We start from the raw sequence: 19,698 nt of genomic DNA, 5'->3' as shown, positions 1-19,698 counted from the left end.
AGTATGCCAATCCAAACGGTATCTACTTCACAGCATCAGAGTGTGGCAGAAACATTTTTTACAAAAAAGAGGCCCAATGAATATTCATTCATGAGAAATGCAATATTTTTTTGTAAACAACTGAGTATGCAAACCCAGTCCGATGCTATTTCATTTCGTAGGCAACGTATTTTGGACAACCGAGACATTTTTCAGCTGCTCCTGGAAAGTCACAACTGCCTATCCAACATTCATCAATTGTGGAAAACATTTTACAGTGCCCATGGAATATTAATTCATAACAAATGCAACACTATTTATGGAGACATTTTTCGGGTGCTCATGGAAATTCACAGATGCCTCCCAACATTAATCAATGGCGGAAACATTTTACAACGCCCAAGGAATATCAATTCATGACAATTGTAACACTTCTTATGAAAAACGAGTGTGTAAACTCAGTCCGTTCCCATTTTATTTAGTGGTCAACATGTCTTGGAGAGACAGAGACTTTTTTCTGGTGCTCATGGAAAATCGAAAAGTACCTGCCCACCATTAATCACTGCAGTGAGAATCTGGCATGGTTCTTTGTTTGTGCCTTGCATTGGATGTGTATATGGGCATACTCCACTTTGTGTGACCCACTTGCAAAATCTTAGGATCTACCGCACAGTTGCTAAAATATATCCATGCTTGTTATGCAACATGATCAAAAAGGGGCGCCAAAACCTTGAGTGCCAATCATCTTGATAGCCCACTTTCCTGATCCAGGGATGTTGTGTTGGTGGCACAAGTCCCGTGTGCTTGTCAAGATGCATATGGGTGACAATTGGCTGGGGTCCTGTTATACATGTCTGAAGACTGTGTGTTGGTGACCGGGGTTGCCTCTGCATCCAGTGTGGCGATCCAGGCCTACCTGTTAGTTCCAGAAATGCTTCCATTCGACTGTGAAGTTTAGTACATTCTTCACTGTGTCCAGTCTGTGTACCCACTGCTGTTACAGTTTGGTGAGGGATAAGTTGATATCGCCTCCTCTTTTTTGTGGGGTCAACTGTTGTATAATGGTCCAATTGAGATCCTCATTCATGTGTCCCAATTTAGAAAAATGATCGACCACTGGTTTATCTGCAACCCTGTTTTTGATACACGATCTGTGCTCGCATATCCGTTGTTTAGTGGGTCTGATGGTTTTGCCAATGTATATGAGATCGCAGGGGCATCTGATGACATAGACTACAAATTTGCTTTCACAATTCGTGTGGCTTTTCAATGTCCAGTGGAAGTCTTTATATGTGAATGTTTTACTTGATTTGGTGTATATACATGCCACACACTGGCCACATCTGAAATGGCCCACAACTGGTGGCAGATTCCATAACGTGTTCTCCACTTTGTTGGGTTCGATGAATGTGTGCACCAGGGTATCCCTCTGATTTTTATTTTTCTTAAAAGCAAACATTGGTTCTCCGTCCAACGAACCCTTGTTCTTGATGAGATACCAGTATTTGTTGATGGATGCTTTTGTGAGGTTGCTGAGAGGGTTATATGTCGGTATGCATAATGTCCGATTAATTGGATTCTTCACTTTGGTGGTGAGGCATATTTCTCGGTCCGTGTTTGCAGCTCTCTTCTTTGCCATCTTAATTGATTTCTTGAGGTAACCTCTCTCGGTGAGCCGGGTTTGTAATTGCTTGGCATGTAGTTCGTATTTATCTCTTTCTGTGCAGTTTCTTCGGATGCAGAGAAATTGGCCATGTGGTAGCTTATATTTTAGTCCTTCCGGGTGGTAGCTGGAAAAATGCAGGAGACTATTCCTGTCTGTAGGTTTTCTGAACAGTTTGGTTTTGAGATTGTTCCCGGACTGGTAAATGTGTAGGTCTAGAAAGTCTATTGTTTGGTAATGTCATGTCACGCGGGAGACTGGGGTCTGCCGCTCCCATTTCCTCCTGGCGAGTCTACCCGCGCGTTCGCGTCTGGGGACTCGCCGGGAGGGGAGCAACGGATTACAGGGCCGGCGGCCTTCGGCGCATGCGCGGAGGTCCTCTCTCTCGGTTCCGCGCATGCGCCGTGGGGGCTTGCCTTCCAAGCCTCGTTCTGGGTTCGCCGGCGCCCGGAAACGGAACGGTTTGCGTTCCAGGCCTCTCGGGCGCCGGCGGCCCATAAAAGAGGCCGCTAGTCAAAGCTGCCCGCGTCTCAACGCGGTTTGCTTCGCTTTCCTCGTTGTTCCTGCCCAGCCTTACCTGTGGCCTGTCCTGGGCCTACCTGCCTCCAGCCTTACCTGTGGCCTGTCCTGGGCCTACCTGCCTCCAGCCTTACCTGTGGCCTGTCCTGGGCCTACCTGCCTCCAGCCTTACCTGTGGCCTGTCCTGGGCCTACCTGCTTGCCTCCAGCCTTACCTGTGGCCTGTCCTGGGCCTGCCTGCCTCCAGCCTTACCTGTGGCCTGTCCTGGGCCTGCCTGCCTCCAGCCTTACCTGTGGCCTGTCCTGGGCCTGCCTGCCTCCAGTCCTTACCTGTGGCCTGCCCTGGGCCAGCCTGACTCCAGTTCTTATCCGGGTCCTGTCCTGGGCCTGCCTGCCTTCAATCCTCACCTGGGTTCGGCCCTGGGCCAGCCAGCCTCCAGCTACTACCTAGGTTTTGCCCTGGGTCAGTCTTCCCTCAGCCCATTCCGGAGTTCTGTCCTGAGTCATCATTGTGTAGAGGGGACTTATCCCACACTAGCCTGCATTCCCCCTGTTCCATCTTGGGCACGTTCCTACAGTTCTCTAATTGGCCAGACAACTAGTTCCAACTGTCCTCACTCTTTCCTGTCTTGCCTGACTCCGAATCTCATCCTGTGTACCATTGGAACTATCTGCACCAGCCAAGCTCCTTTGCCTACTACGAATACCTTTCTGCTACACTGGTCTATCTATCAACTGTCGCTGCACTGAGGTTCTTGGAAGATTCATGGTCTGGACAACAAGCTCTACCTGGACTATGGTTCACTCCATCTGAGCCTACATCCTCTTGTCACGCTTACCTGGGAGAGTGCCTTTGTGACATTGGGGGTTGGTCCATCCTTCACCCAGTTCCTCATTTGGGTGGTGGAGAGGCTGATTCCTCGTGCCGCTATCTCATCAGTTCCTGGACTCCAGACTGGCGACCTCTGCGAGACCAACCACCAAGACTACAGGTACGCGGTCCTCTCGGGCCAATCAGCTTGACAGATTGAGACGCCTTCCTCCTGATTCAGAGATGGATGAATCGCAGGACATGAGGAACGAGTTGCTAGCGCACAGGGCCGAGATGACCGCCCTGCGTCAGGAGAATCAAACATTACGACAAATGATAACGCAAGGAGCACCTAGTACCTCTCAAGGAGAGGGATCATTGGCTCATACAACACCCATCAAATTCGACGGAGACCCTAGACGGGTGGCGGAGTTTTGTAACCACTGCAGAATACACTTTCTCTTCAGGTCTACCTACTTCAACACTGATAGGGCCAAGATTGGTTACATCTTGGGGAACCTAACTGGGAACGCATTAGCTTGGGTAATTCCGTTTGTGGTTACGAACAGTCCTATTTTGAATGACTTTGCTGCCTTTGAAAAGGCCTTTCTTGAGGTATTTCAGACGCCGAACCTGGCCTCCGTTGCACAGAATCAATTGATGGACTACAAACAGGGAAGCAATGACGTCATCACCTACATCAGCCGTTTCCGACTTTTGGCTACTGACTCCCAGTGGCCCGAAATTACACAGAAGACACTGTTTCGTCGAGGCCTGAGAGAGGAGTACAAGGATGAGTTACTTCACATCCCTGAACCAGAGAGCCTTCAACTCTTGATCGATCAAGTACTCCGTATTGACCAAAGGCTAGCCGAACGAAAGGCTGAGAGACGTCGGCTTGACAGAAGCGGTCCCCGGACAACCAACACACCTGCTGGTTCGTTTGGGTCGACCGAGTCCGGACCTGAGCCCATGCAAGTAGGAGCCATGAGGGGACCTTTGACGGAAGAAGAGAAGAAACGAAGGAGGTCTTTGCGTTTGTGTCTTTACTGTGGAGCAGCTGGACATTATTTGGGTACGTGTCCTTTGCGTCCGCAGAAGAAGAAGTCGGGAAACTAGGAGACCTGTCGTATACAGGAAGGGCAACGACAGGTCCCATTCCTTCCTCAGACCCTTCTGTTATTTGTTCTATACGTCTGCCCATGCAACCAGCGGTACTACAGACCCTGAAGGTCCGAATTAAACTACCAGACAAGAACCTGGAAGTATCCGGTCTACTGGACTGTGGGGCTTCCGGCAATTACATCGACGAAACGTTCGTCACCAGACATAAGATACCACTCGTTTCCAGACACACGCCTCTGTCGGTGGAGCTTATTGATGGTACTCCCTTGTCTTCTGGACCCGTTAGTCAGTTCACAGTTGGACTGGCCCTTCTGATTGCTGATCATTACGAGGAACTAGCCTTTGAGGTTATCAAGTCACCGAACTACAAGATGGTTTTGGGATTACCTTGGTTGCAACACCACAATCCTTTGATAGACTGGAGAACCCAGACCTTGACCTTTTCATCCGAACGGTGTGCTCAAGAATGCAAGCTACCCGTTCCCACCAGGACCGTCTCGACTTCTCTAATAACGGACAGCAATGGGGTTCATCTATGTTCCACGTCTCTGGTCCCACAGGAATATTCCGAATTCAAACATGTGTTTTCTGAACCTGGCAACATACCCCTTCCTCCACACCGTTCTTTTGATTGCTCCATTGACCTGCTACCGGACCACGTTATTCCCCATGGGAAACTATATGCTTTGACACGTGACGAGAAGCTAGTTCTTCAGGAGTATTTGTCGGAGAGTCTAGAAAAGGGGTACATTGTGCCATCGAAATCGCCTGCAGGATTCCCCGCTGTTTTTCAACGATTCATGGACTACATCTTTGGTGACCTGTTAGGGTTATCCGTTTGGGTTTATCTGGACGACATATTGATATTCTCTAAATCCTTAGACGAGCATGTGGAACATGTTCGTGAGGTCCTTCATCGGCTGTCCGTCAATAACCTGTTCGCCAAAGCGGAGAAATGTAGCTTTCACCAACCCAGCATTGAATTCTTGGGATTTGTTATCAATCAAGAAGGCATTGGGATGGATCCCAAGAAGGTGCGAGCCATACAAGAATGGAGACATCCACACGATATCAAGGCTCTCCAACGCTTCCTGGGATTCGCAAACTTTTACAGGCGCTTTATCCCACAGTTCTCACAGATCTCGGCGCCCCTCACCAGGCTAACCAGCAGCAAGATCACGTTCGAATGGGATCTCGTGGCTTCCCGGGCTTTCGACGTATTGAAGTCGGCCTTTATGGCTGCCCCGATCCTGCGCCATCCCCAGGAAGAGTTGCCTTACATAGTGGAGGCCGATGCTTCCAGCTTTGCTGTAGGGGCAGTCCTTCTTCAGAAAGATCCTATCACGTTGGTAGAACATCCAGTAGCCTATTATTCTCGCAAGTTGAGTCCCAGCGAACGAAACTACGCGGTGATTGAAAGGGAACTGTTAGCCATCAAGACCGCATTCGAGGAATGGAGACATTTTCTCCTCGGAGCACGCTTTTCTGTGGAGGTGCGGACAGACCATCGCAATCTGCAATATCTTCGCTCTCTGCAATGTCGGACTCCTCGTCAAGCCCGGTGGGCCTTCTTCTTCTCTCCGTTTGAGTTCCATGTTACTTATATCCCGGGAACCTCCAATACGAAAGCGGATGCGCTTTCCAGGTCCCTGGAAAACGTAGATGGGACGCCCTGTCCAGAACAGCCACTGATTTCTCCTCGCCATTTTCTGCTGGCCTTGTCCTCTCACCTTAAGTCCATCGCGGAAGCCACTCGGTCGGATCCAGAAAGAACGTCCCTTCTTAGTCGGCAACTAGTATCAGAACGAGACGGACTGTTGTTTTTTCAAAGAAGACTCTACATACCCAGAGGAGCCATTAGAAGGGGCATTCTACACGGATTCCATGATTCACCCATAGGAGGACATCGCGGGGTCAGAGCCACTCGAGAGTTGATATCCCGACAGTTCTGGTGGCCTGGTTGGGCGACCGAGGTCCAGAAGTACATTGACAGCTGTCCAATATGTGCCCAGTGCAAGGTTCCCAGAAGACGACCATTGGGTTTGTTAATGCCCACCGAAGTGGCTCCCTATCCATGGCATACCATCGCCACCGATTTCATTGTGGATTTGCCTCCATCTGAAGGGTACACCTGTATAATGGTGGTTGTGGACAGCTTCACCAAACTGGCCCATTTCATCCCATTCCGGAAAATCCCTACAGCTACTCAAATGGCTTCAGCGTTTCTGCACGACATCTACCGGTTGCACGGCCTACCGGAGAAAATCATATCGGATAGAGGTACCCAGTTCCTTTCATCATTTTGGAGACAGGTGTGTGGTCATCTGGGAATACATAGAGCTCTAAGCTCAGGCTATCACCCACAGACAAATGGGCTAACCGAAAGGACCAATCAGACTTTGGAGGGGTACCTCCGCTGTTTTGCCAATGCCACACAGTCTAATTGGAAAGGTGGGCTAGATCTGGCCGAAGTATCCTACAACAACACTGTTCATGCCTCCATTGGAGTCAGCCCATTCTTCTGTTCCACTGGTCTACATCCTCGGTTAATGCCTTTTCAACCAGTTCCGTCTAGTACTGTTCCCTCTGCTGATGGTCTGGTCTTACACATCCGGGAACAGCAAGAACTTGCACACAAGATCTTAAGTGAAGCCAAGGATCGGATGAAGAGACAGGCAGACAGGAAGAGGAGTGCAGAACCTAATTTCCAGGAGGGCGACAAGGTGTGGTTGTCCTCAAAGAACCTGCCTCTCCGCAATCTGCCCGTCAAACTGGCCCCTCGATATTTGGGACCCTTTGTTATCACCAAACGGTTGTCCTCTGTAGCCTTCCGTCTTCACCTACCCTCTTCCTGGCGTGTACATCCCGTTTTTCACGTGTCCCTGTTAAAACCCTATGTGGTCGATGATTATGGCCGCACCTCTCCTCGTCCGGCCTCTGTTTTGGTACAGGGGGGCCCTGAGTTTGAGGTACACGAGATCTGTGATGCCCGGTACCGTAGAGGGGTGCTCCACTATTTGGTTGACTGGAAGGGGTACCCGGCCTGTGATCGTACCTGGGAACCGCGCCAGCACGTGCATGCTCCCCGGCTGATACGTGAGTTCTACGTACGGTTTCCCTGGAAGCCTGGGGCCCCGGGTCTTCCTGGGAGGGGGCATAGTGTCATGTCACGCGGGAGACTGGGGTCTGCCGCTCCCATTTCCTCCTGGCGAGTCTACCCGCGCGTTCGCGTCTGGGGACTCGCCGGGAGGGGAGCAACGGATTACAGGGCCGGCGGCCTTCGGCGCATGCGCGGAGGTCCTCTCTCTCGGTTCCGCGCATGCGCCGTGGGGGCTTGCCTTCCAAGCCTCGTTCTGGGTTCGCCGGCGCCCGGAAACGGAACGGTTTGCGTTCCAGGCCTCTCGGGCGCCGGCGGCCCATAAAAGAGGCCGCTAGTCAAAGCTGCCCGCGTCTCAACGCGGTTTGCTTCGCTTTCCTCGTTGTTCCTGCCCAGCCTTACCTGTGGCCTGTCCTGGGCCTACCTGCCTCCAGCCTTACCTGTGGCCTGTCCTGGGCCTACCTGCCTCCAGCCTTACCTGTGGCCTGTCCTGGGCCTACCTGCCTCCAGCCTTACCTGTGGCCTGTCCTGGGCCTACCTGCTTGCCTCCAGCCTTACCTGTGGCCTGTCCTGGGCCTGCCTGCCTCCAGCCTTACCTGTGGCCTGTCCTGGGCCTGCCTGCCTCCAGCCTTACCTGTGGCCTGTCCTGGGCCTGCCTGCCTCCAGTCCTTACCTGTGGCCTGCCCTGGGCCAGCCTGACTCCAGTTCTTATCCGGGTCCTGTCCTGGGCCTGCCTGCCTTCAATCCTCACCTGGGTTCGGCCCTGGGCCAGCCAGCCTCCAGCTACTACCTAGGTTTTGCCCTGGGTCAGTCTTCCCTCAGCCCATTCCGGAGTTCTGTCCTGAGTCATCATTGTGTAGAGGGGACTTATCCCACACTAGCCTGCATTCCCCCTGTTCCATCTTGGGCACGTTCCTACAGTTCTCTAATTGGCCAGACAACTAGTTCCAACTGTCCTCACTCTTTCCTGTCTTGCCTGACTCCGAATCTCATCCTGTGTACCATTGGAACTATCTGCACCAGCCAAGCTCCTTTGCCTACTACGAATACCTTTCTGCTACACTGGTCTATCTATCAACTGTCGCTGCACTGAGGTTCTTGGAAGATTCATGGTCTGGACAACAAGCTCTACCTGGACTATGGTTCACTCCATCTGAGCCTACATCCTCTTGTCACGCTTACCTGGGAGAGTGCCTTTGTGACATTGGGGGTTGGTCCATCCTTCACCCAGTTCCTCATTTGGGTGGTGGAGAGGCTGATTCCTCGTGCCGCTATCTCATCAGTTCCTGGACTCCAGACTGGCGACCTCTGCGAGACCAACCACCAAGACTACAGGTACGCGGTCCTCTCGGGCCAATCAGCTTGACAGGTAATCCCATTCTATGGTGACTCTTATGTGATCGTTACACTTGTTGAGCCATTCGTGGAAGGCTAATAGATCTTCTTTCGTTCCTTCCCAGATCAAGAGCATGTCATCTATGTAACGTCGCCATAGTTTGACATTTCGTTTGTAGGGGTTGTTGGCACTGTAGACATGGTCATCTTCATATTGGGCCATATACAAATTTGCCACGTCCGGGGCGAAGGTTGCGCCAATACTCACTCCCTTGATTTGCTGGTAAATTTGTTTCTCAAACAGGAAGAAATTCTCTGACATTGCTAAGCGAATACATTCCAAAATGAAATTCGTTGGAGTTGTTATGGTGTCACTTCTTTTGTTGAGGCATGTTTTCAATGCTTCTAGGCCTTCTTGTTGGGGGATGGTGGTATACAAAGACTCCACACCCATGATGATCAGGATGCAATTGGATGTGAGAATCACTGATTGTGTTGTCTTGATGGCATCTGTCGTGTCTTTTATATACGCACTCATCTTAAGACGTAGTCCGTGTATAGCGATAGTGGTTCTAACAGTGAATCGCATGCCAACACAATTGGTCTCCCCGGCGGTCTGGTAGCATGTTTGTGCATTTTGGGTAAGGTATAGAATGTGGGGTTCTTGGAATGTGTTTTGTTGAGAAATTTGTGTTCGTCCTCACAAATCCAGCCTTCCTCTTCTGCATGTTTTGTGAGGCTCATGATCTTCTCTTGTATCCTCATTGTGGGGTCTCTGTTTAGTTTCCTATATGCTATGGCATCTGTCAATAGTCGTAAACATTCTGTGTTGTAGTTAGCAGTGTCCGTTACCACAATGCCCCCTCCTTTATCTGCTGGTTTTATGTGTCCGTTACCACAATGCCCCCTCCTTTATCTGCTGGTTTTATGGTGATGGATAGATCTGTACTGAGTTCTCTCATGGCCTGTCTTTCTTCCTGGTTGAGATTTTCTCTGTAATAGTTATTTCTGTACAGTCCTTCCGATACTGTTTTCATCACTAGTTTTTCAAACATATCAAACTCCACTGGAATGGTATTAGGAGTTGGCATGAATACAGACTTTGGTTTGAAACCTGTGGTGTTTTTCTGTCTTTTGTCTTGAGATTCATCAACGTCCCTTGAGGTCTTTTGGTTTTTCGGTACGTACATTTCGAAGAAATATTTGAATCTTTTTTTTTTTAGTACTGCCTCTGTTTGGAAAGGATCCGTTTTAGTAGAGGGAACAAACGAAAGGCCTTTTTCAATAAGGGCTTTATCTGAATACATCAGAATTCTGGAGGATAAGTTAAAGATTGGTACTTGTGGTGTCATTGGTGGTTGGAGTACCATTGGCGAGTATGCATGTATTGGCCTGATTGCTGTTGTTGCCTCCTCCTGGGCCGTCCCAGTTGCCCTCATCTCTGAAAAAAAGGGTGTTGTGGGGGAGGAACTGAGGGGGTACTTCCGCCTGCTACGTTGGGGTCGCTGCCACTAGGTGATCCTGAGCTACCTGAGAAATTGGCTGCTCTATTTCGTCTGTTGTAATTACTGTATTGTTGTTGTTGCAGGTCACTCTAGTAAGTATCCCTGCGGTAAGGGTATGTTTTCTCTTCCCCGGAGTTGCTTGGATCTTTCTTGCATTTTTGAATGTTTCTTTCTATTGTGAGTTGTTTGAATTTTGTCACTTCTTCTTCCAATTTTTCTAATTTCTTCTTAGCTTCTGCTATCGCGGTGTCTTCGACAAATTTCTTCTCTAATTCTGAAAGTTCCTCCCTCTGTTTTTTACACTCCTCCTCTGCTGTGTTGATGATTAGTATAATCCAGTCACGACTGCATTTATTGCCCACTTCACAAAAGTTGTTTTTGAATTTAGGATTGTCTGTGAAGACTCTCGCAATGTTTTTCACTTGTAATCCGTCGGGAATAATGCCAGCTTTCAGATATTCCAACATGAAAGTGCAGTGCATTTCAGTCCGGATACATTTTTTCTTTTTCTGGTGTATGGTATCTAAATCATCTTTGTTGGAGCCTTGTAGTAGGGATCCTCCTTGCGAGCCAAAGTATGAGGTGGTTCCTAAGAGTTTTTGAAAGTATTCATCCGTATATGATACTATATTGACTTTTTCCATCACTTATGATGTAACTATTGACGTGTTCAATTACTACCCCTCATTCGGGATTGGTTGATAGCCCTACAACCACGGGTTGTACTAGACAATGAACCAAAAAGGGCACCTGGCTAGGCCCTGATATACTATACTATATACTATATACTATATTTGGAGGGGGATCTAGTTTGGCTATCCACTAAGTATTTCAGGAGGAACACATTATGTCCACAATGTGTGGGTCATTTGAGATTGAAAAGGTAATTGGTCCGGGATCAGTCAAGCTTACGTTGCCTCTGAGTCTAAAAGTTCATGCAGTGTTTCACGTCTGTTTGCTAAAACCTGTAGTCCTGAGTACCAGTCCTCAACCAGTCTTTCTTGAATATGATACTGAAGAATTTGAGGTCAAAGCAATTTTAGATTCAAGAAAGTCCAGAGGAAAATTACAATATCTCATTGAGTGGGAAGGTTTTGGTCCTGAAGAGCGAACTTGGGAATTGGCGTCGAATGTTCATGCTAAAACATTAGTGACCAGGTTCCATAGAATTTAACAAATTATCAGGGTGAGAGATCACACATATGGTTCTATGTTGTACTATCCCACACTTCTAGATTCAATAACAACTTTACCGGATCTGTTGACACCACCAGTTGGTGGTCACTTCATTATTTATTGTGTACAATAATTACTTCATTAGTTATGCATTTAGCAAGACAGACGCAAACCAAACGGACATTTCTTCCAATATTGACAATGTGGTAATACCAATGTGTACCATCCGATTCAATTCAAAGGATTAAACTCAACAACAATGCACATGTTCTATCATTCGTGACCCAATGTTGACGAATGAACCCTCTCAGCAACCTCACAAAAACATCCATCAACAAATACTGGTACCTTATCAAGAACGAGGGTTCGTTGGACAAAAAACCAATGTTTGCTTTTTAGAAAAATAAAAATCTGAGGGATACCCTGGTGCACACATTCATCGAACCCAACAAAGTGGAGAACATGTTATGGAATCTACCACCAGTTGTGGGCCATTTCAGCTGTGGCCAGTGTGTAGCATGTAAATACACCAAATCAAGTAGAATATTCACATATAAAGACTTCCACTGGACATTGAACCCCACAGACTTCGGGAACACTTCTCCCCCGTCCTGAAGAAGGCCATCCCTATCAAAAGCTTCAAGAAATAGCTACACTTGGCTGAAACATTATAATGTCGACTTTTATGTTTTGATGTTCTGTATTTGATGTCACATTGTACACTGTTTGATACTCCAGTGTCACAATTTGTCCCTGGAGAGCACACTTTCATTTGTCAACATTGGGTCACGAATGATAGATCATGTGCCTTGTTGTTCAGTTTAATCCTTTGAATTGAATCGGATGGTACACAATGGTATTACCACATTGTCAATAGTGTAAAAATGTCTATTTGGTTTGGGTCTATCTTGCTAAATGTATAAAGAATGAAGTAATTATTGTACACAATAAATAATGAAGTGACCGCCAACTGGTGGTGTTAACAGATCCGGTACAGTTGTTATTGAATCTAGAAGTGTGGGATAGTACAAAATAGAACCATATGTGTGATCTCTCACCCTGATAATTTGTTAAATGTTATGAAGTACCCTCCTGGGTATATCAGGGTCTAGCCGGGCGCCCTTTTTGTTTCAGGTTCCATAGAAGAAATCCCATGAAACTAGGCCCTGAGGTCAGGGCTTAAAGAGGGGTTGTGTAAGGTTCTGAGTCTTAGGTCCTATTTAGTTCAGGTTTTATTTTAGTTCTAATTCTGGGGAATTTATCTTAGGTTGAAAGCATTCAGTAATCATTTAGGCTTAACCTAATTTACTATTACAGAAAGAGAGTGATTTCCCAGTCCATCATGGTGGTGGTGAGGCTGAGCAGTGATTGGTGGAGAGGTGATCTTCAGGCTTCTACAGGCATTCTAAACTGCCTTTCATTGTCCCTGCCCTGTCGGGAAGGTCCTTTTTTAGTTAAGATCTAGATTAGGGCCTCAGTGAAATCTTCTCAAGTGAATTACTCTTCAAACTCTCTGGAAGAAGCTCAGCACGACGCTGGACATGTAAACCACAGCTATTGGTGGGAGCGCAGCGTATCTTCTGATGTGAAAAGTTTGTTTGAAAAGACTTTGGCCCTCATTACGACCCTGGCGGAGAGGGGTTTACGCCAGCGTAATGCATGGCGTACCTCTCCGCCAGATTAGGACTTTCCGTAGCGCCATGGTGATTTTTACGCCCGGATTTTCCGGGCGGAAAAATCCATGGCGCTACGGGTCCCCTCGTTAATTACGCCACCGTATTCTACGGTGGCGTAATTAACGCCTTCCCCACTCCCATTATACCCTATGGGGCAAAAATGGGAATGGGGAAGGGTAAATGGGGATTGGGGACTTACCGCCCCGCCAAGGTCGGAATGGGGCGGTAAATCCGCCAACCCCCATGGCGGAGTTGGCAGCTCTGCGCCATGGTCCATGGTGCAAATTGCACCATGGACCTCCGCCAGGGTCGTAATGAGGGCCTTTGAATCTTAACTTACTTTTTTGAAGGAACTATAGTTGACGTTTTAGTTATTTAGTTAGGTATTTAGGATTCAGTTTCATTAGTTTCCTGGTATTGCGCAGGAGCGCTTCAAGTAACTCTCAAAGTCCATTGAGAAAGTGTTAATTTTCATTGGGAAGTTGTTGTCTGTAAGCGTGTGCGTGCAAAAACTGTTTTGAGACACTGTACCAATTTCGTCACCTGCAGTAGTCAATTGAAGCCTCAGGGGTTGTTTTCGCTTCGTGAACAATCAATGGTATATTCGGAAAACCTTTTCCGAAAGACTTTCCTAGTTCACAACTAATTGAAGAAATGTTCGTAGTGTCGACATAGACTCCATTGCGTATGCGCATCAATGGGAACGTTGTTTTGAAGTACTGTACAATTGCCTGACGTAGTTGAGTGTTTTCCTGCAATTCAATGCCGTATGTGAGTAGCGTTGGCAATCGCGCTTGCACAATTCGCATTGCCGTTTGCTTAATGCTCCAAAGATTTACGAAAGGAGTTCAGCGTTAACAATCATGCATGCACAGTATGCGAGGATGCTTGTCTAATGCTTTAAACAAAACTAAAGGGGTTTCTTACATGGCAGAAGCATTAAAAGGAAAGAAATGTAATTGTAATTCATCTCTAGAAAGAGACTCATATTAGAATTTGAGTAACCATTTAAAAAACAAGAAATCTTGGGTTAAAACTACTAATGGAAGACAGATCAGTTTATTAGTAGTCAAGACAACACAGCCAGCAACTAAGATATAAAATCCTCTCAGCTTTTAGCAGAGGATAAACATGTATGGTTCTCATTGTAGGAAGAGAAGGGAAAAATGTAATTTGTGATAAATGTATTAGAACAAGTTATAATAGTGTTGTTCTTTCATTCCCTCTGCAAATGTCCATTTCGTGAGAAGGGAATCTGTTGTTTGTCATTTTCTCCACTTCCCCTTTCCCCTGAGGGTGTTTGAGCTTCAGATGTACAGTGTTAACTTCAGTAGTTGGTGGGATATCTAGAGGGGTTTGTGGGGTTCAGCAGCTCCTGTGGACCGAACCATCAGGCCCAGACAGCCACATTTTGCACAAAAGGTGGCATGACTAGGAGTTCGGCCCTATTCCAATCTTTACATGCCAGCGGCATGACCTAAACTTTAATAAGTAGCTCTTAATGTTTTTCTGTCTATCTTTCCCCAAATTCTTGGGGACATGATGTGGCTTTTAGAGTGTCTTTATGTATGCATTGCCATGGTTATAATCTGGTGCGTGGCACTCAGCATTTACTGAACTTCAGTGGCCACTTGGGTTGTGCTCCTGCTACTGAATTTGTATGAATGTGTAATCCTTGATGTGGCCCAGCCAATGAATAAACAGGGACATGATCTATTTAAAAACAATCCCCTTGTTATAAGCACATCTCACTAACGTAAAGTATGGACAAATTCACAATATTTGGTATCCAACCTTTTGCAATAACACATTTAGTAAATGATTCTTTGTGACATAGAGATTCTGGTGTGTTAGTAAAAAAGGTGATTTCATATCCTGACAATTGTGTCAAAATGCCAACATTATAACATATACTTTATGTTAGTGAGATGCACTCATAACAGGATCTTTTTCAAATTTTACAATAAGGCCTTCGGTTGTGGGCCTCCCCTAAGTTGAGCAGCTCTCAAACAAAGAGACTTTAGAGGATCTATAAAGGACCAGTGGTGCTGCCTGGCATAATCTGACAACCACCATGGACATGATCTAGGTTTTGACAGGTAAACTCGCCAGACAATGTAATGGCTCTAAGTTATTGACTTGCGGACGTGCCATGGAATACCTAGGCATAAGACCTGTTTCTGACTTTTTTCCCTGCATGTCCAGGCCTACAACATAATCAATGGCCTGTTGCAGTGGCAATATATTCCAAGAGACATAATCTAGATCTTGACCTGTAGACCTGCCAAGAATTCCCAGGGGCAGTAGCCTTCTTAGACAGTGTTGCTGAGTTCCCTGGGATGTTACCTCAATTTTGACTGCTGAACAGCTCAGTGATGTCCCAGGGATAAACTACTTGGCATGCTGTCCCTGCATTACTTATACAAAAAAATCTCTTGTGGTAGGTGACATTCACCTTGAAGACAAACTCCTCCAGTTTTTCTTTAGAAGTCTGCTTCTTGAGTGGAACTGTCTTTGTTTTGAGGCCATCCTTCGAACATTCATCCTCATCATCATCTTCCTCATGCAGGGCCACCTCAGGCTCGTTGGTCATCATCAGATTACAGTTCTGAAACAAAACTCAAAAAAGGGGTGAGAAGTCTGAGGCAGCAAGGACTGCAATTATTCAACCCAACCACAATATTTACTAGAACAGCCAAGAGTACATTAGCCACAATGAGATCAAACAAGTCAAGCCAAGCATATTTTTCTTTCTGCCCGTCATCTTTAAGTGGATAGTTGTGATATTCACACTCTTCATGGTCCAGGAGGTTACCTGGGGGCAAACCAAGCACATATTTGGTGTCCAAATCTCCCACAAGGACAGCAAATGCACTGGTGCAGATGTTGGCAAAACTAGGCAAACTTAAGCTGTTCTGCAGAAATGACAATTGGTAGGCTGCTTTATAGACTCCCAGCTAAACACTGTGCGTCCAGAGTTAACTTTCAGAGACCAACCGCTTCTGAGGAGCTTTGTTTTCTAGTAGCACATTTCTCCCTTTAAACCTTGAGGTTTTACAGATAACCACATACTAACTGTCCCTCTAAGAAGATGACAGGCACTTAAGAATGACAACTTTCACCTGTGGTGTTTCGGTGAAACACATAACATGGCCAATGCATTTCATAGGTGTGTTGGTCAGATAGCAAAGTGAGTAGAGTGCTCGCTTTGACATCCGTGCAGCCGTCGCAGATCCCGGCAGGGACAAACTCAGCCTTTCATCTTTCCGAGGTCGATAAATGAGCACCCCACACCGTGGGTAATAATAAGGAGTGCTCAGATACCCAAGGGTTCGTAGCGCTATATAAATTCAAATTATTATTATTATAAGTCTTCCTCATTGCTTACGTGTTTTAGGGGAGATATGAGATTCCTTTGGCTAACTCTGAGTACCCTAAACGTTTTGCTAACTCCCTTGGTGTTTAGGTGTTCTTTTTGTAATCAGAGGAAATTCTACTTAAGCCCTTCTATAGCTGCAACTCCTTTTTAGTGTGCTTCTCATAGTACATCATAAGTGTACACAGGCAGCAGTGCTCCTTGAGCAGTCCATTTTGTCCCTGGGTGAGTTGTTTCACTCACAAAGTGCATTCAGAGGTAGTCAAGCAGCAGCTATTTTTACTAGCTATACCATGATGTTGCCACTTTACCTTGTTAGTAGCCAAATGCCCATATTTGGTGGCCATCTGGCTGCTAAAAATATTTAAAAGCCATGCACCCCTCCATTTTGTTTTGTGGCATCTTTCTGTTTGTATGGGTCATGAGGGACAGCCAAAATGGCTGGTCTGCTTACGTAGCCTCTGGACACAACCTACCCAGGCATCCTTTGTATGAATGCTACACTGCTTAGGCGAATTGAGTGTCTCCCAGACATCTCAGTGCACATGCTTGTGGGTGTGTCTTTTTACTTGGAAGTTTGGCTTGCCCTGATAGTCTGATCACCAAATCTTTAAATGCTGTACAGTTATGTGTATCCATAACTAGACAAACCCTGTGATGTTTCTCAGATTCATTCTGAAACTTACCCGGAAGACTGCTCACAAGATGAGTCTCTCAGGAGGATCCTGAATTGATGGCCTGGTTAGGCCCTGTCCTTTTGTGGATGCTTCAATTTCTCCCTGTGCTAGAAGAATCTTTTTCTGGGCTCTTTCTCAGCTTCACTTTGGTGTTTTGCTGGAACTCCAAGCCGGCAGCCTCTGCTGTTCCCCTGAAGCTTTCCTGCCCCCGTAGTATTCACTCGACTGAAGATGAGAGCTCCCTGCTACTTTGCTGGAACTTGAGTGCCTTGCTGGTATACAACCTCAAATTTGCTCCATCATGGACAATTTGTATTGCCTCCTGCAGCTGGTGTCCTTCACTGGACTGTTACTGCTGCCTGGCTGACCACTATATCCACCTAAGTCACCTGCAGTCTGACTGCTGGGTACTCCTCGAGCCTGTGTGGTCCTGGCACTGCTGTGGTGCACTACTTTATCGTGAGTCATAAGAAGAGGATTCATCTTAGTGTGGGTTCTGGTGTCCTCGTTCTGCCACCCCCTAGGCCTTTAATGTTTGTAATGTGTTGTGAGTGAATAAAGAATGGGCCCCTTTAAGAGAAAGAGGGCATGCAATGGTGGGAGTGAACGGGAGGAGGGAGGAGGAGGAGGAGCAAAGGAAGAAAGGCAGTAATGTTCTGGAGGAATAAAGAGAAGGTTGTAGTGGACAATGGCTCCTGTTGCATCATTCAGTGTGGGTGATACGGCCCCACGAAGGGGGGCCAACAACTGGCGATAAAGGGAAACAAGATTCCCAGTAGTGGAGTGGAGAGACTAACAGCCCCAGCAACAGGACGTTAAGTTAGCCCAGCTGTGGACCGTAGAGCCTGGGGTGCCCTGCAGAAGACTGGGGATGCCAGTACAGTGAAGGACAGGTGCGTATCACCCGACAGCGAAGATGGCCGGGCAGGAAGATGGGAGCAAAAGGCCCAACAGTGAGGCCCATAGCGGAGGAAAGTGTGCACCACAAAATGGCAAGCCCAGCTGAGAAGGGGCCCGTGTGCCAGCAGTTGGAGCGCACAGGACTGGTGCGGCAGGAGAGGAGCGGCACAGGACAGTGCCAAGAAGAGGACCGTGTGCCCAGCAGATATCTGGAGAACTGTGCGGACGAAGAAGAAGAGAGCCGACAGCCTGTGAGTGCCCAGCAACCTGCGCCGGCACTCGAGCGAGCACAGAACGAAGCGGCCAGCGGCCCGTGAGAAAGAAGCCCAGCCATCAGCGAGTGGGGAGGTAAGGAGCACAGCAGCACACAAAAGGACCAGAAAGAAGTAGAGCACCGCCCTGGGAGCCAAGCAGGTGGGAGAAGAAACAGAGGAGCCCGACGCCAGAAGAGGACCGCAGCGGCCCAAAAGAGGAGGTACCAGGCACTGGTAAGGCGTCCATGCCCCTCGCCCACTGCCGCATGACCAGCAGAGGGCAACGACAGGGAGCCGACAGCGAAAGCGCGCCAAAGCGATCCCGCGAGAGTAGTAAAAAACCCAGAAGGAAAAACTAGACAACAACGAACAGTGATCACTAACGAGCGAGCTGCCCAACGAAAGTGTGCCAAACGCTCCCACGGGCGAGAAAAAAAAACAGAAGGGACATTAGAAAACAACAAACGGTGATCACTAACCGGGGCACCACAATCCCGCCGAACCCCAGAGCCACCCACCCCGCGGACTTACTTGATTATAACCCCTAATGCAGCACTATAGGAACTAAGGAACTTGTGAGTGGCCTACACTACGCAGGCCACCAGTGTTACAAATTGCCAGGCACACAGAAGGACAATATCAACACGATTGAGCGACGCCACGAGGGTACCCACGAGGTGGGAAGCCATTACGCCTCTCACACCACTGGAGAGGCCCAGGGTGCCCCCATTTGAATACTGCCAACATCCCCAAAAGAGTAAAGCTACGCCTGAGCTGGCGTTGTGCACCGTATGACCACGAGTAGCTACGCCACAAGCCAGCTAACCACCCATCACCACCAGGGACAACCAAAGGAGAAGCAACGAAGCCCAGGAAATACTGCTCTACCCACAGAAACCTGTGAGCAGCAACCAAGGCCCGACTACCACACGAAGCACCACTACACACCCCTTTCACCATGACTGAACAAGCACAAGTAGCTGCTGATGCAGGGATACAACCCCTAGCCAACGTGGGTCCCACATCCCATGCCAGTCTCATGAGGCGCCCTGACCCATTTTCTCTCAACCCACACCATGATCAAGGACAAAGGTGGGAGGAGTAGATTGAGGAATTTGAAGACTTTATAGGAGCGATAGGGAACCAGGTCCCTCCAAACAATATCAACATATTTATGAACATAGCAGGACAAGAAATAAAGAGAATAACAAAGATGATTCCAGCACAAGAAAGGACCACGTACCAACGCCTTCTCACTGCAGTCAATGACAAGCTGATTGTACACACCAACAAGGACTATGAACGCTACACATTCAATCAACGCAGGCAGCTTCCAAATGGGTCCATTGACAAGTTTGTCATCCGTCTCCAACAGAAAATTAGCAGCTGCGACTTCAACAACTTCAACGAGGAGGAGGCAATACGACTGAAGATCATAGAAGGGTGTACCTCGTCAACACTCAGGAAACTTCTTCTCAAAAAGCCCCTTTCCCTACAAAAGATACTCAACCATGAGCGAGTGGACGCACAGTCAGTCACAATTGAAAACAAAAACCAAAATGACTACATTGCAACACTCACAGTAAGACAGCCGGGATACGGTGGG

General features: G+C 47.6%; 1 protein-coding gene across 1 annotated transcript in view; it reads right to left on the bottom strand.

The window, feature by feature from the left end:
- Window positions 1–19,698, bottom strand: part of LOC138569525 (adiponectin receptor protein 2-like) — a 336,710-nt gene that overhangs the window by 193,617 nt on the left and 123,395 nt on the right. The window contains exon 3 of the mRNA XM_069647575.1: window positions 15,341–15,493. Coding sequence (XP_069503676.1) covers window positions 15,341–15,493 — 153 coding nt within the window. The remainder of the gene's footprint in view (window positions 1–15,340; window positions 15,494–19,698) is intronic.

This window comes from Ambystoma mexicanum, chromosome 2q (assembly GCF_040938575.1).
Source record: "Ambystoma mexicanum isolate Mex_15411 chromosome 2q, UKY_AmexF1_1, whole genome shotgun sequence".
Lineage (NCBI taxonomy): Eukaryota > Metazoa > Chordata > Amphibia > Caudata > Ambystomatidae > Ambystoma > Ambystoma mexicanum.
Note: the sequence above shows the minus strand (reverse complement) of the source record. Positions and strands in the feature narration are given on the sequence as shown.